This window comes from Chanos chanos, chromosome 9 (genome assembly GCF_902362185.1).
Source record: "Chanos chanos chromosome 9, fChaCha1.1, whole genome shotgun sequence".
NCBI lineage: Eukaryota > Metazoa > Chordata > Actinopteri > Gonorynchiformes > Chanidae > Chanos > Chanos chanos.
This window is the reverse complement of record NC_044503.1, coordinates 11673457-11688456: the sequence shown is the minus strand read 5'-3', so window position 1 is coordinate 11688456 and position 15000 is coordinate 11673457. Positions and strand designations below refer to the sequence as shown.

Genomic DNA, 15000 nt, shown 5'->3' with positions numbered 1-15000 from the left:
TTGATGAACAGTGGTTATCATGACAACGTTCATTTTGCTGTTCTCTTTCTGCAGTGTTCAGACGGTAGCGCCACCCAGGACAGCTCTCTGAAGCGTGTGGCAGTAGTGGAGGATTTCTTCGACATCATCTATGCCATGCACGTGGAAATGGGCGCCGATCCCGGCCGAGCCCCCAAACATGCCGGACAGAAAAAGACCTACAAAGCGGTGAGAACAAAATCTTCTCTACTACAATTTACTTCACACAATTCATATTTTTTAGCAAACGACAGAAGCAAAATGATCTCCTAGAAGCAGCGTGGTCTGCGTATAGACTTGGAAGAAACAGAAACAATTGTAGGGCCCGCACGGGTTTTCCTGTTTTGTTTTTGTTTTTGTTTTGGTTTGGTTCGATTTGTTTTATTTTTTAATTTATACATTGAAATTAGCAATTTATCTTTATATTGTTTTCGAAATGGACTGTGGACATCTGTATATCTGGATGCCTAATTGCAATTTTCAGTCCCTTCTGTTGCTGGGGCAACCATGGCTATCTTTACAGCACCTGTTGCACCACTGCATGTTCTGAACAACAGAGACAAGAGGGTGAAGTGTGAATAAATAGAATGTTTTGACTTTTTTCTTCAGGCTTTTGTCATTTTATTTCTCCCACAGAACAGGGACAGAACTTTCTTTTCCATCTAATTATACTGCAGTCTTTTTTTTATTTCTTACAGTATAGACCACTCAGTGACTTATCACTGGCCTCCGGGACTAATCAATAAACCTGATGGTGTATGAATCTCACCTCCACTTAACAGAGCCTGAAACTCTCTGAGGAAAATGACACCTGACTCCTGATTTATAAAAAATAAATAAATAAATAAATAAATAAAACTGGGTTCTCTCAGTACGATACTTCTTCCAGATTCCTGTTATGTACTAACCTGGCCTGAGATTTTAGTAAAATACCTAATATTTGTGTGATAGACCTGATGGATATAAAGTTTATGCTCGCGAGCTTCATCCCCAGAGCTAGGGTTAGTCGCTGTGGGAAAGCAGGTGTCAGGTTATAGCTCCAGCCGTGCTCTGTGCTAATCGCCTAATTAAAGCAATTAGCGGTTTGATAGGTCTGTTTTTGACATTTGGCACGCAGAGACCTATACAGACCTGCTGAACTGTCCATCACTCAAACTGAGGAATATTCGCTTTGGTTTGGCGTCTGCTGATTGGCTGTGTCACTGAGACATTAGCTATGATTGGCAGGGACCGTCTGTGTTTGCTTTGATTTGCTTCCATTTCCACAGGTCATGATAGGCTACAATCTACTTTGACTGAGTGGGATTGTCTACTTAGACTATATCCACTCTACAAGTAATTAGCATGAGATCACATTGAATTTCAGAGTAATTACACTTGTCTCTAACTCAGTTGGCATTCTAACACATCTGAGTGAAGAGACGTCTAGACTTATGTGTAGACATATGTCTGTTTCAGCTCCTCTAACAAGACAAAAATGGACATGTTGAATGGTGAGCCTGGTCTATCTCTCTCTGTCTTATGAGCCCTGACTCACTACCTCACCAACCTGCCACGTGTCTTTTTTCTATCGCCCTCTAGTGGCTACATGACATAACTGGTGTCCACTACTGGCCATTTCTACTCCACTCCAGACTTGAACTTGCGATATAACTAGGGGAGTTGTGATATTGCAATAATGCTTTCGAAGCAAGAGCTGCAAGAAAACTTCACTAGACTCCCTCTTGTCTGTGACTTTGAACCGCAAGACATCTAACATTTGTTACACTGTGATTGCTACATGGGCCCCTGGTCTAAGAGAGTCCATGCGTTTTGTAGTGCATCAACTGCGGCCACAAGAAAGCTAAAAAGATTAAAGCAAGGCATTTTAAATGAGGTCCAGCAATAGAGGCAAGATCAGGATAGCGTGCTGGTGCCAGTAGATGCGTCTGTTTTTTTTGGGGGGGGTCGGAAGTTCAGAGAGAGGGAAGGAGGAGCGCTTGGACAGAGGGGGGTGATCTCTGCGCTGTGCCCGTAGGGTCTGGTTCACCTCTCTTCCTCAGCCCTTGGCCGGGAGAAAGCTCCTGTCAAGTCTCATAGCGGGGCTGATCCTTTGAGCAGACGCTGGTGTAAGGCCAGAGGGCTATAGGGAGGTGGCTTGGGACCGTGGCATTCTGAGAGGTGCGCTTTTTTTTTTTTTTTTCCCTCTTCTTTTTCTTCTTTCCCCGCGTTGTCTTTCCCTCTGCACCGCCTGAGGGTGGAGACAGAGAGAGGCAGGCATATCCGTGATGTGTCTGCCTGCTGCTTCAGTGTGTGAAGGTCGCCACGAAAACGCCAACGGGAAAGAGAGAGGGAGAGAGAGGGAGAGAGAGAGAGAGAGAGAGAGAGAGAGAGAACAAACATGAGAACAAGAGAGCAGAAGTTTAGGGCACCTTTTTTCCCCTCACACACAATGTATTCACTGAGGAACGGGAAAAAAAAAAAAAGCTTTCCTCAGATTGAGAAACAAGAAACATGGAACAAAAATTCCTCTGTCTTGTAACAGACTGAACCAATCATGGAAAAAGCACTCTTTTTGTTTTAACTACAACCAATCTATACCAACTGTCTTTGGTTTCTCTCTCTTCTGGTTTCGTCATTCCTTTTTTCTTTCTTTTTCTTTTTTTGTTCCACCTCCTGAACCATCCCTGTTTTCTTCCTCTCTCCTCGGTCTTGTTCCTCCTCTTTCACGTTCAGATTGCGGAGACGTATGCATTCCTGCCCAGGGAGGCGGTGACCCGTTTCCTGATGAGCTGTGGAGAGTGCCAGAAGAGGATGCATATTAACCCCAGCACTGCAGAGTTTAAAGGTGACCGTCCCCTTTTACCCCACATCAGCATTAAAGAGCTATGGCCAGTGTATCTTTACATGCACTTAGCTTGATTAATAAATGGATAATCGTTGCCAATATTGTCTATAGGCTACATAAAGGTATTAAGTATTTCTGTCTCTGTGCTGTGTACTGTGTGATGTCATTGCTTTATAATACAGTCGCAAATGTCAAAAAAAGTCTAATAGTGCTACTGTAGTTAAATATAGGGTATCATTTTTTAATTTTTTAACGCACATGTCTAAACATAATTCCGCAACCAGGAAACATCCTCTATTTCTCTGCTTTCAGTTGAACAAAAAGTCTCGCCCATGGCCGTATGCTGACATCAGACGCCTATGCATACTCTCTGCCTGTCACTTGTTCATTTCATTCTGTAGCCCATGTCATACAGCCCACGGAGAGAGAGAGAGAGAGAGAGAGAGAGAGAGAGAGAGAGTGTGTGTAATTAGCATTAGCCTTCACTGTGCATTCCCAATATCATACAACTCATCTGACTGTTCAGACACGATGTCTGAGTGGTATTAGTCAGTGATGAAAATGACTAATTTACACTCAGCGCCAATAGGAGCTGTACTTCCTCCGAGACTGAGACTCTCATGATCTAGCTGGTGGTGACGGACTGTAGGCAAGAGCTGATCTCACATTGTTTTTAGAGCATGGCTTCCGCGTTAAACAAACACTGAGCACAGCGGTAATTGGTTAATTCCTGCCCTTGGGCGGTCTGTGAGGGGTAGCTACTTGCCCCTCCCCCTCTGTTCAGTTATACCCCTTATAATACAATATTCTATAAGAACAGCTGACTGAACAGAGAAACTCCTCTTCTTTTTTTCTATATTTAATTGGTTCTACTGATCCATATTTTTTTTTCAGTCAAGAAGTCTGGTTAAAACAAAGGCACGTGTAACACAAGTGTAAGGGAGATTTAACAAAGACACAAGGGACTTGCAAGGGTTGCCAGTGCTCTTTGGTGTTCCATCATGATCAAGGGCTTCCCCTACTGGGCGTGAGTGGAAACAACTTGTATCGAGAGTTATACCACGCAGACAAGATACTGATTTCTCTGTGAAATTCCCCAGTCAGCAATGCCTCGTGCCCCGGTGTTTATGTATTTATGTTAGTCATAAATATAATTTTAGAACATTTTCCCCCCATTATGTATTATGAAAAAGCCTCATAATGTCACTTTACTGGACTTTTCATTCAAAAATGTTGCCAGGGTTTTAGCCTTACTTTCAGGGCTGATTTTTTTTATGTATCAAACACATTTGTCTTATTATGTCGTGTTAAAATACGTCATTGATTTTCAAAAATTAAAAGAATGACTTTATGCTCCATGGTGACAGATAATATTTTTCATGAGAAGTAATCTGGCAAGGAAGAAAAGTCACTGTTATTCAAGTGACTTTCCCTTCAAAAATGAACACTATTAAGAGGCCAGGTAGCTTCTAAAGATCAATAAAGATTTATACATTCATTCGTCTATTTATTTTTGGCCCTTACAGAAAACGACCGACCCACCTCTCTGGTACCGGACCTCATTGATTATAACATGCCTCTCACTGCCACCTACCTGAAACAGATGAAACTACAGTGCATGACAACCAATGAACAGGTAAAGTACAGTTTTCACTGCTAATAAAAAGGTGAAGCTTGGGTCCTCTTCTTTTGTTCCCGAAAGAACAAAGGGTATTAGCAGTGTGGTGTGTGGTGTGTGTGATATTTTGATTTTTTCGGTTGGTGCTCACTGGATATTTCACATCTTTAATGCTGGATTTTGTATTTCTGCCTTATGTCCTGCACATTAGAAGTCAGTAGGGATACGGAGAGATGGAAAGAAAGAAACACAGGAAAGGCAGAGATGGAGATATAGATAGGGAGGGAGAGAGAGAGAGAGAGAGAGAGAGAGAGAGAGAGAGAGAGAGAGAACGTAAATAAGTGGATGAGGCATATTCAGAAGTTGTTGGTTAAAAGTTAAAACGTTTGTAATTTTCTACATGAGGGCAGCTTGTTGTAATACTATCTGACTTTTACAGTCTGTAACAGACAAGCATTGTTTAAAGGTGCATTTGATACATGATGAGTGGCGCTTGGTAAATTACAATACATGTGGTTGCCTCAGCAACAGTAAAAACCTATATGCCTGGAATAGAAAGATGTGTAGGTCCATGTATGCCTGTGGTCAACCTGGTTGATAAACACCAGGCATACTAACATTGATTTCTCGAGCAAAGAGAGGAGATTATTGCCCTGCAGTTGTCAGTCGCTCTGCATATCCTGTCTGTGACACTGCACACATCATTTTTTCTGACAGTCAGATACAGAATCCCCACGGGGTTGCTTCACAAACGTACAGATAGAAAAAAATGATCGTATTCTTTGATCGTCTTGCGTGGAACCAGGATAGCTGGTCTTCCTCCTGCTGTGGAGAAGTGTATCTTTCCAGTCCTGTCCGACAATAACACAGCTCATTTACCAAAGAAATTTCTTGAAAAGGAATTGTCCAAATAAGACAGTTTTTTAGGCGCTGTTCCTCCGTGATATCACCAGGGAGCAGTATTTGTCTGTTGCTGACAACATCAACCGCTATGGGAATATAAATAAGGGAGTTATTGTCAGACACTTAACATTAATTGCATTTACACTATATAGATTGGTATTTGTAGACTAATAATTAAAGAAAATACCTCAGTGACACGATCTTGAAACAAAAAACAACTGAGTATACAATAGCAGTTACATCCCAAGGATGACGAAATGTATTTAAGGTTACTGGTTACATGTTTGCTGGTTATTTGACTTTCAAATACTCCAGAAGAGTAGGAAACATCGGTAAATTGTCCAAATAGAGAAATGCTCCGGGAAGGGAATGTCAGAGTAGCCAACAGAAACATGAGTAACCTGTATCTACGAAATCTACTGTACCGTGCAACACTGTACACGGTGCGTCAGCACTGGAGACCCCGCCTCCTTCTCCGGTGCTGGAGGTCCGTGCGAGTCCGTGAGAATCCTATGTCTCGTGCTGATAGGATATTATACGAGAGGCGGTGTGGTTAACGAGAAGACCGAGTTAATAAACGTTTAAACGGGTACATTTGGGGGATTCCGACGGAAAATAACTAACTGGGTCGATGAGGTAAGCGTTGAGCGCTATTACTCCTTCATTAACATATATGACAATATGAGTAGTGCACTTCAGGCTTTTACACATCTCTGAACATGTTCAATATGTCAAAGCGACAATACACCGGCTCCAAGTATATTGATCTCATATAGGAGATTCTTTGGCGTACTCTGCACCTTTCCTACACCTCGCTTAGATTTAATAATATAAAAAGGGCATTTCTAACTGGGCTTGAATTTTCCCACTATTCTGAGAAGTACTTGTCAAACAGTAGGCTCATGAAAGAATGTGTTTACAGTGACTTGCTGCCCCCTCTCAAGTCCGCTCACGTACGCAAAATGACAGTTTGCAACATAAGGGGCACGCGGCGTAGCCGTGTTTACAATTTTTTAATCCCTGTAACATAAGACAATTCTACGCTGCTGCCATATAAATGAAGCGGTTTTAACTGTTCAACAGGAATATTATAGTCTGTAATTATATCACAGCGTTATCATTAACAGTGTTATACAACCATTATCTAGTTTTAGCGTATTTCGACAGTGGGACGTAGTAATACTGATGAACTCCTTTGCGTAGGTTTAAACTTCGTGCCTTCCACGCCTTCTCAGTCAATCTACATTTCTTTGCCACAAACACAATACAACTGACCTTGAATTGTTGAAAGACGGGGAAATCTATAAAGACCTCTGAAAAATTGGACTGTATGCATTGCACTGATGCATTGATATACGCAAATTGTTTATTATCTTGAAAATATGCCATTAAAAATATCCCATGACACACCAGATTTCACTGATACCGCTAACACAGCGATATTAAATCGTGATGACTCCGTATTCAATCTATACACTCTATGTGTCCGTAGATTCTTGTGTAGCCCGTATACTATATGTATGCTGACTGTGTCTCTTATGGATGTTCATTTTCACTGCAGTGCCTCTGCTGTTCTTTTGCATATGCTTTTTCACATAGGCATGTTTTTTTTAAAAGATTGTTGTGAGGGGGGGGGGGGGGGGGGGGGCTATAGGTCGCAGTATACACCCTGCAGCATTTGGAACAATCAGGATCCATATCATTTACATTTAATCAATACATGAGTGTGTTCATGGGCACTTTGTGTGTGTGTGTGAGTGTGTGTGTGTGCGTATGCATGTGTGTGTGTCTATGAAAGAGGGAGAGAGAGAGGGAGAGAGAGAATGTGCATGCACTGCGGTCCTAGCTGGGACCCATAAGAGCTTTGTGCTACTTATGGACTATGAGAGAGTAAATGTCCATATTCCCGTTAATTGCTGGGGCAGAGATGTCTTATATTGGTTATTGACAGATATGTTGGGTCGTTAGAAGTGTTGTGTTGTAGAGTTGTGTATTGGGGTCAGCCAGTCAATGCTCTCCTAAATCAGGCAAAGCATCCACAGGGGTTAATGGTTTCAGAAATCCTCCTTTTTAATCATCCTCACTCCTCATCCCCAGATTCTCTGGAATGAAACACCGTCCCTCTCTCCCTCTCTCTCTCTCTCTCTCTCTCTCTCTCTCTCTCTCTCCCTCTCTTTCTCATTATCTGCCTTTCAGAACTGATGGAGCAGCTGGAGAGGCAGCCTCTGTGGCAAATCCTCTTGCAATTCATCAGGCCGTTTACCAGTGGATCCCCTCTTCCTCTCTAAATCTGTCCATCTCTTCATCTGTCTATCTCTTCATTTATCCATCTTTTCATGTGCCTCTCTCATTCACGTTATGACCTCTCCCTCAAAGCTCTCGCTCTCTCTCTCTCTCTCTCTCTCTCTCTCTCTCTCTCTCCCCCCTCTCATCCTCCTTCTCTTTTCACCCCCCCCCCACACACACAAAATACTATACCCCCCCCCTCCTTTTTACTTCAAAGTCATTCTATCTTCTCTGTTCTCCTCTGTGTTCCTCTGCTGTTCTCCTGCTCATCTGCCTTGCTCTCTGACTTTCATTCTCTCCCTCTTCCTCTTTCCTTGTATTACAGCATGCCCCACTTGGTACCTAATAGAGCCAACACCAAACGCATCAGGCCTCCAAACAAAGCTCAGAGGAAACCCTATCAGGGCTTTATGAATCACATACATAAGGCTTTGTTTATGTTTATGTTTATGTTTTTGTGTGTGTGTGTGTGTGTGTGTGTTTTGTTTCTGTGTGCATGCGTGTGAATGAGAGGGGATTGTTTTTCACACTTTAATATGTAGATAATATGTAGATATATATGTCAGTGTCTGCAATTGTTCTAAGATGATTTTTGGCCTTCTTCCCCCTCAAAAAAAACCCCAACCTATTGTGTATGTCACACAAAGAATTCTCACATTTGTACATTAACTTTCATAGTGGTGCTGTGAAAAGTTTGTTTATTAAAGGAAAAGATTTGGAATTAGCCCCTTTGGAGAACTCTTGAATTTGTCATGACAAAGCCCAGTGTTTCAGCAGTATGTTTCCTGATTAAAAAGCTCTTCTCCTGTTCTGCCCCCTCTGACTACATAATAAGGAAGACAGTGCGCTCAGTGGGTGTGGCATGCTAATTAGATTGACCTTCACCTCCATGTGATAATTAGAACACAGTGAATGAGACAAAGCTGAATCTGCTGAAAAAAAATCTGCCTAAGGAAAATCGATCGCCAAATTATTTACACTAAGATTATAAAAAAAAAATGGAACAAGGGTGAAGTTTAGACTTTAATTAATGGTTGAGATCTAAATTCGTTATTGCCTTGTAGTATCCTTATTTGAAGCATTTATGTACTGGTGGTGTTGTATTGTAAGCGACCCGTCTGTTCCAGTCTCCAGCTCCAGTTGTATGTCCCAGTTTATAAACAAGATTTGTCGATATACGACCCTGTCTGCTCTGCTGGACAGAGAAACGGTCAAGTGGACCAGTGAGATTTTGCAGGACACGCTGCCTGGCATTGTGAAGTGCCTGTGAAGTTACTCTACGTGACGGAGCGCCATCACGGCTCCCCGGCGAAATCGGCACGACACTTCCGTACAGTAAATCTTAAACCCCACTCACACACCTCCAACCCACCCTACCCCACCCACCAACCTCACTGCCGCTCACCACCTACACAGCCCCCCCCCCCCACAACCCCCCCAACTGTCACCAAAGCCCTACTGGATGATTAGAGCTCTTTTAACCCTCTCTCCTTGGCTCGTTCCCATGACAACAGGTAAACAGAGAACGGTCTGGCTTACTCACGGGCTGAATTTGAAACGTTGAGATTGCCACTCACTGCCCCTGTCTCTGGCTTCCTCATTTTAAGAGGAGTGCTGGAGGATCCTTCTGGGGAGGAGTGGAAGAGGGTTGCCTGTGGTGGTGTTTTTTTTTGTTTTTTGGTGGGGGGTGGGGATGTTGGCGCTGCATTAAAGATTAGGTTCAAGCACAGGGGAAAACGCGTCGTGGGTGACTGAGTGCGGGTAGGAGTGTGTGGGTATTTGATTAGGCGTAGGCTGGAGGAGGGGTGGGGGGTGAGGGTGGTGGGGGGGTGTGATTTGGGATGGAGGGTTGAATAACTCTGGTGCGGATATAGGACCACTGATGAAAATGGGTGAGGTCACCGTGTGGCATGTTTCAAAGTGTTTGAAGCGGGGGGTTGGTGGTACTATGAGATTAGCGTAGCTCAAGCATTGCTTGGTTTGGTTGGGTGAGGGACAGCAGATGGGCAGTTCAAGAATGGTTAATGGGTAGAGGGTGTGAGATTTAGGGTAAAAAAAACACATGAGGTGGCTCAGTTTGAACATGTTGCTTGGTACGTTCTAATATTACCGCACCCAGACAAGCTGATTGTCATCAACCTTGAGATGATCTCATAGCATATATCCTCAGTGCTCTATTGTCATGAAGGTTCAAGAGAGATAGGGGATTCTTCTCAAGTGGCGGCACAGTTGCTTGCAGAGGTGACAATAAGAGCTGTCGCATATCTCATCTTGAATGTTCCCCTATATCCATCTGTTACCAGAACACCTACCAACCCACATGTTCTATCCACCCGTCTGTATATAATAGTACAAGTTTGACCTTTGATGGTGACATGTAGAAGAGGCAGTGTGTGTATGTGCACATACAGTAAAACCCCGATTAGATTCTGCTCTACACTGCTCCCCTGGCCTTTGACATTTATATAATTACTAAAAGTAGGACTCGACCCACCCTTTGCTCCCCCCCCCCCCCCCCCCCACCACGTTGGCTTTGCTTTGTTGGCTCTGTTTATACAGTTCAATGTCACCATCAGCCCCACCCCTCCGCAAACACCCCCCCCCCCCACCCAGCATCCACCATCACAAAGCCTCCATCCGCTCCTTCTAGATCCCCCTTCAATCCCGTTCCTGCAAACCAGCGGTCCACTTGTGTCACGCTAGAGCGAGCATCTTTGGGGTTTCTCCACTCCAGAGTTAAAAATAGCACCGCTCCAAGTCACTTATAATTTAACATGGAGTGGGTTTTCTTCCCTTTCTCTCTCTCTCTCTCTCTCTCTCTCCGTTTCCCTATTCCCGTTCCAGAGCTTTGGAACGTGGAGCGACAGATCTTGGAATTTTGGAATGTTGCGAGGAAGGCGCGGAGAAGAACCACATTGTGAACCGTGTGCGGATGTTCTAGCTCCGTGTCTCGAGAAAATTTTCAAAGATCGTTGAAAAGATATTTCCATAGTCTGTTTGAATTTCTACCACTATTACATGGTGCTTTCTCATAGGAAATTCGAAGGGAAAATGAGCCTTACAGGCTTTACTGTTATGTGAATGAACTCATCTTCAGCCTTGGAGGGGTAGTGAATTTTGAATGTGGGCCAAGTATGTTCCTAACTGGATGTAGACATTCGGAGAAGTAGACTGAAACACAAGTGATTGTGCTATTAATCAAAGCTTGCTTCTTAATCATGAGAACATGTCACAAGATCGACAGTAGACAAGGAGATATGATAAGTTTGGTGTTGTAAAAAAGTGAAGGAGCGAAAGAGGAGAACAAAGCAAGGTGGTGAGATAATGGGGCGGACAGGAAAGAACCATCTTTAGTTAGTAACCCATGTGCTAGCATGTTTGTAGCATGTATGGTGGGTTGAGTCCCCTGTGTTTGATTGAAAGGTTTTCCAGAAAGAAATGCTCTCGTTTATTCCTCTGTACATTTTAACTGTAGCTTTATCAATTCCTTGGATTTAGCTAACTGTCAGCTGAGACTATTGAACAAGCTTTTAAACTGATATCTGACACATTAGGTGTTGACAGCTGATACCATGAAACATCATTAAAAATGACTCAGTAATGGCAGAGTAGTTCATGGCAGTTCCCACCTTCCGTGGTGAGTGTCTGCATTTGCCTAATTCCGAGATGAGATATTTGAGATATCCGAAACGAGATATTTGTGTCAGTGCTGTTCTAAAGGTGTTGTTCTGCGAGGTACTGTGGGCTCTCTTTGATCACAGCGTACCTTTTAGACAGTTATGGGACAAGTGTCTTCTTATTAACCCCATTACAGCACTGAGATTCAATGTTAATTATGTTTTGCCTGAGTAGAACTGTAGTAGAGGTGAGATGTCTTGAGAAATGACTGCACTGAGATTATTCCCAGTTCAATCAAGTAGCACCAGAATCGGAAACAGGCTGCGCTTGTGGACTTGGGGAGAGCTGGAAGGAGGCAGTGCTTTGTCGCGTAGTACGCTGAAGACGAGAAATCTTGACGTATGAAATCTTACGTGAATGCTGCGTATAACACTTAGAAACCAGCGCAGAGTATTATGTCAGTTTCAACAGGTTGGAATTCATTATCAGGCAAAAGAGCACGGAGACCATTTGGTCATGGAGAAGAATCATTTCTGGAAAAAGACATATTTGAATCATTTTAAGGTTTTGATAAAGTGCTTGTGGACATGTTTAAATTAGAAATGAGAAAACTCACCCTAATCTCTCTCTCTCTCTCTCTCTCTCTCTCTCTCTCACTCTCTCACTCTCTCTCTCTCTCTTTCTCTCTCTCTTTCTCTCTCACACCCTCTCTTTCTCTCTTTCTCATGCTCCTTCTCTCTCTCTCACCCCCCCCCTCTTTCTCTCTTGCCCTCTCTCTCTCTCTCTCTCTCTCTCTGTACCACTCTTCAGGATGACAGTTCGGTGAGCAGTGAGGATCTGGACATGGCTGAGCCGGCATGGGTCTCTGCAGAGCGTGCTCCAGCACCAGAGCCCAGCCCACCGGGCCACGCCGAGAGCATGCACAGTCCCCAACAAACCATCAAGGAGGAGGACGGTAGGACTGCAACATGCTTTCTCTCTCTGTCTCTCTCTCTCTCTCTCTCTCTCTCTCTCTCAGCCTGCTGTGCTGATGCGGATATTTGTAGGGGACCAGCCCATTCTAGTGGCTTTTTGGATCATTTCAAATGCGATTTGGTGATATTTTCTCAGCTGGTTTTCAACGGGGGAGAGTGATTTTATCTCAAACTAATGCTTTGATCAGTTGATATAGACTTTCAGGCCCCTCTTTTAAAGTCTTTAAAATGTTGTTTAGGATGTGTTGTCGATGCTTCATTATGAAGTCTTCTGATGGCATCAGTTTATATCTCTATACTATTATGTACTGGATGGTTGCTCTCTAAATGTGTGTGTGGATTGTTTTGCTGTCTTTAGGGACCGCTTGGAGACTTTCTGCTCATTTCCTTTGCATCCTCCAACTCCTCGGCAGCCCAAGCATTATGTGATAATTGTGTCACTTCCGTTTCTAGTTTTGTGGATACATTTTGGACATTAGGCCAGTCAATGTATTATCAGTTTAATACTCCTAGCAAACAATCAGATGAGAACAAAACTGCTAATCAGGCTCTCAGGCTACTTACATTCAGTAAAGTGGAGAAAGACTTAGTGAATGCAAGCGTCGTCCGCGTAAGCATTCGTTTAAACTGATTAGTTTCGTTCCCGTTTTCCCGCCGAAGTCCATGTATGTTTATCGAAAATATTATGTCACCAAACAGTTTAGGATATCTTGTCCTTCCCTCCCACATCTCCTTCAGTGCGCGCCAGTAGGGGAGGGGCACTGAGATGGCCACTGCAGCAGTTGAGGGGGGGTGGGGGGGGACCGTGACCATGGGGAGAGAGAGCAGCTTGTGCTGCTACTTTGTGGGCTAATCCATGGTAATCTCTGCTTGAGTCGAGAGGGGAGGCGCAGGGAACGGCTGGGCCACACGCGCTCCTCTACTCCTCACCCCTTCATCTCCCCACTAAGGGTGGGTGAAAGTGGAAGGATGACCGCTGTTACTGCACATGCTCACTCCACATCGCCCTTGACACACAACCTTTCAGAGAATACGGGCAGCAAGCTAATGATAAGACAGAGAGAGAGAGAGAGAGAAAGAGAGAGAGAGAGAGAGGGTGGGGGAAAGAGTGAGACTTAGGCTTTGAGGGGTCGAGAGTAGTTCACCAGTCACCTTCTATGAGTGCATCCACATCCAACTGTTAGGATAAAAAAATGTCTTAACTTGCTCCACTTGATTGGTTGATTCGTTTTCCTGTAACTTATTTGATTACTCGCTAAAATGATTACTCACTTGATTATTCACTAAAATGTATATACAACAGTAAATTTTACAGTGAACAACAGTGTATAGAACAACAGTGAGTTTTAAAACAGTCACATGACAACTCAGAACTCATCACTCCAGCATTTCAAGCTAATAATGTGTCAAAAATATATATAGCTAACTAAATAGATAGATATAGATATAAACACACATACATATACATACACACAAACATATATATATATACATATACACACATGTACATATAATCTTAAGACTTTATCAACCATTCCAACCATACTGACCATTGTAGTTTGTTTCTGTATGTAGTAGCACAGTGACAAAAGCACATGGAGTTAATCCGAATCGTATGAATGAAATGTATTTTGGTCTCTTTGTCCTCATCTTTCCTTGTCTCTCAGTCTCCTCCTTGTCTCCCCCATTGATCCATCCATCCCACCTCCCCATCCCCCATATCTAATTATGAAAGGGCTAATGGTGTATTTGAAATATAGTCCCTGGTCCCTGCATGAAGGAGGCCTCTCTCAGGATGCTGATGAAAGAGGGAGAGCTGGAGTAGAGTGTATGAGTGTACTGCCACTATCTGCCTGTATTGGATTTTAGGGTTGGGGTAATGAGAATGCACATGGTAAACAGGGTCATTGACCAGTGGCTCTGTTTTATTAAGAGGATGAGATGTCTTTTCATTAAGATCTGGCCACAATATCGGATTCTTTTATTTTTATAGTTATTTATGGTACTGTTCTCTCTCTCTCTCTCTGTTAGGGACCGGATCTCTTAGTCAGTGTTTCACTCTCTTTCCTTCCCCCTTTTCTCTCTCCCCCCCCCCCTCTCTCTCCCTCTCTCTATTTCTCTCTCTCTCTCTCCCTCTCTCTATTTTTTCTCTCTTCCTCTCTCTATTTCTCTCTCTCTTCCTCTCTCTGTCTCTTCCTCTCTCTCTGTCTTTCTCCCTCTCTCTCTCTCTCTCTCTCTCTCTCCCTCTCTCTATTTCTCTGATTCTCTCTCTCTCTCTCTCTCTCTCTCTCTCTCTCTCTCTCTCTCTCCGTGCATTCAGACCCACTCAGACATTTCACTGTTCTGCTGCAGCTCTTTTACTCTTCCTTTTTAACCATCTCCATCCCCCACTCCTCTCTCTCCACCTCCCCTCCGCCCCCTTTTGGCGGTTGACCCCAATGTTGCTCTCCTGTACTCATACACAGACTGACAGCTCAACACGAAGTCTTAAAGTGGAGCACCAACTGTGCCCCTCCCCCCCTACACACTGCCTCTTATATACATGTACATATGCACTATATGCACCACACACACACACATCCGCGTACATTCAGTCAATGCATAGGGTAAGATGCTTATGCTGATGTGGCGCAGTTTTTTAGTTTGTACTGAAATTTGGCGAATCAAGCAGATAAATGCAAATTGAACTGTACAGAGAAAACTATACATTATAACCAACGTGCGTCTGTCTCTTCTCTTGACCCCTTCCGTAGATG

The 15000-nt window shown here is 43.5% G+C and overlaps 1 protein-coding gene across 1 annotated transcript in view; it reads left to right on the top strand.

Annotated features, from left to right (window-relative positions):
* nol4la (nucleolar protein 4-like a) overlaps window positions 1-15000 on the top strand; it is a 32102-nt gene that overhangs the window by 13587 nt on the left and 3515 nt on the right. Inside the window, exons 2-6 of the mRNA XM_030784166.1 lie at window positions 55-207; window positions 2734-2845; window positions 4372-4481; window positions 12081-12225; window positions 14998-15000. The exon at window positions 14998-15000 is cut by the window's right edge and continues 281 nt beyond it. Coding sequence (XP_030640026.1) covers window positions 55-207; window positions 2734-2845; window positions 4372-4481; window positions 12081-12225; window positions 14998-15000 — 523 coding nt within the window. The remainder of the gene's footprint in view (window positions 1-54; window positions 208-2733; window positions 2846-4371; window positions 4482-12080; window positions 12226-14997) is intronic.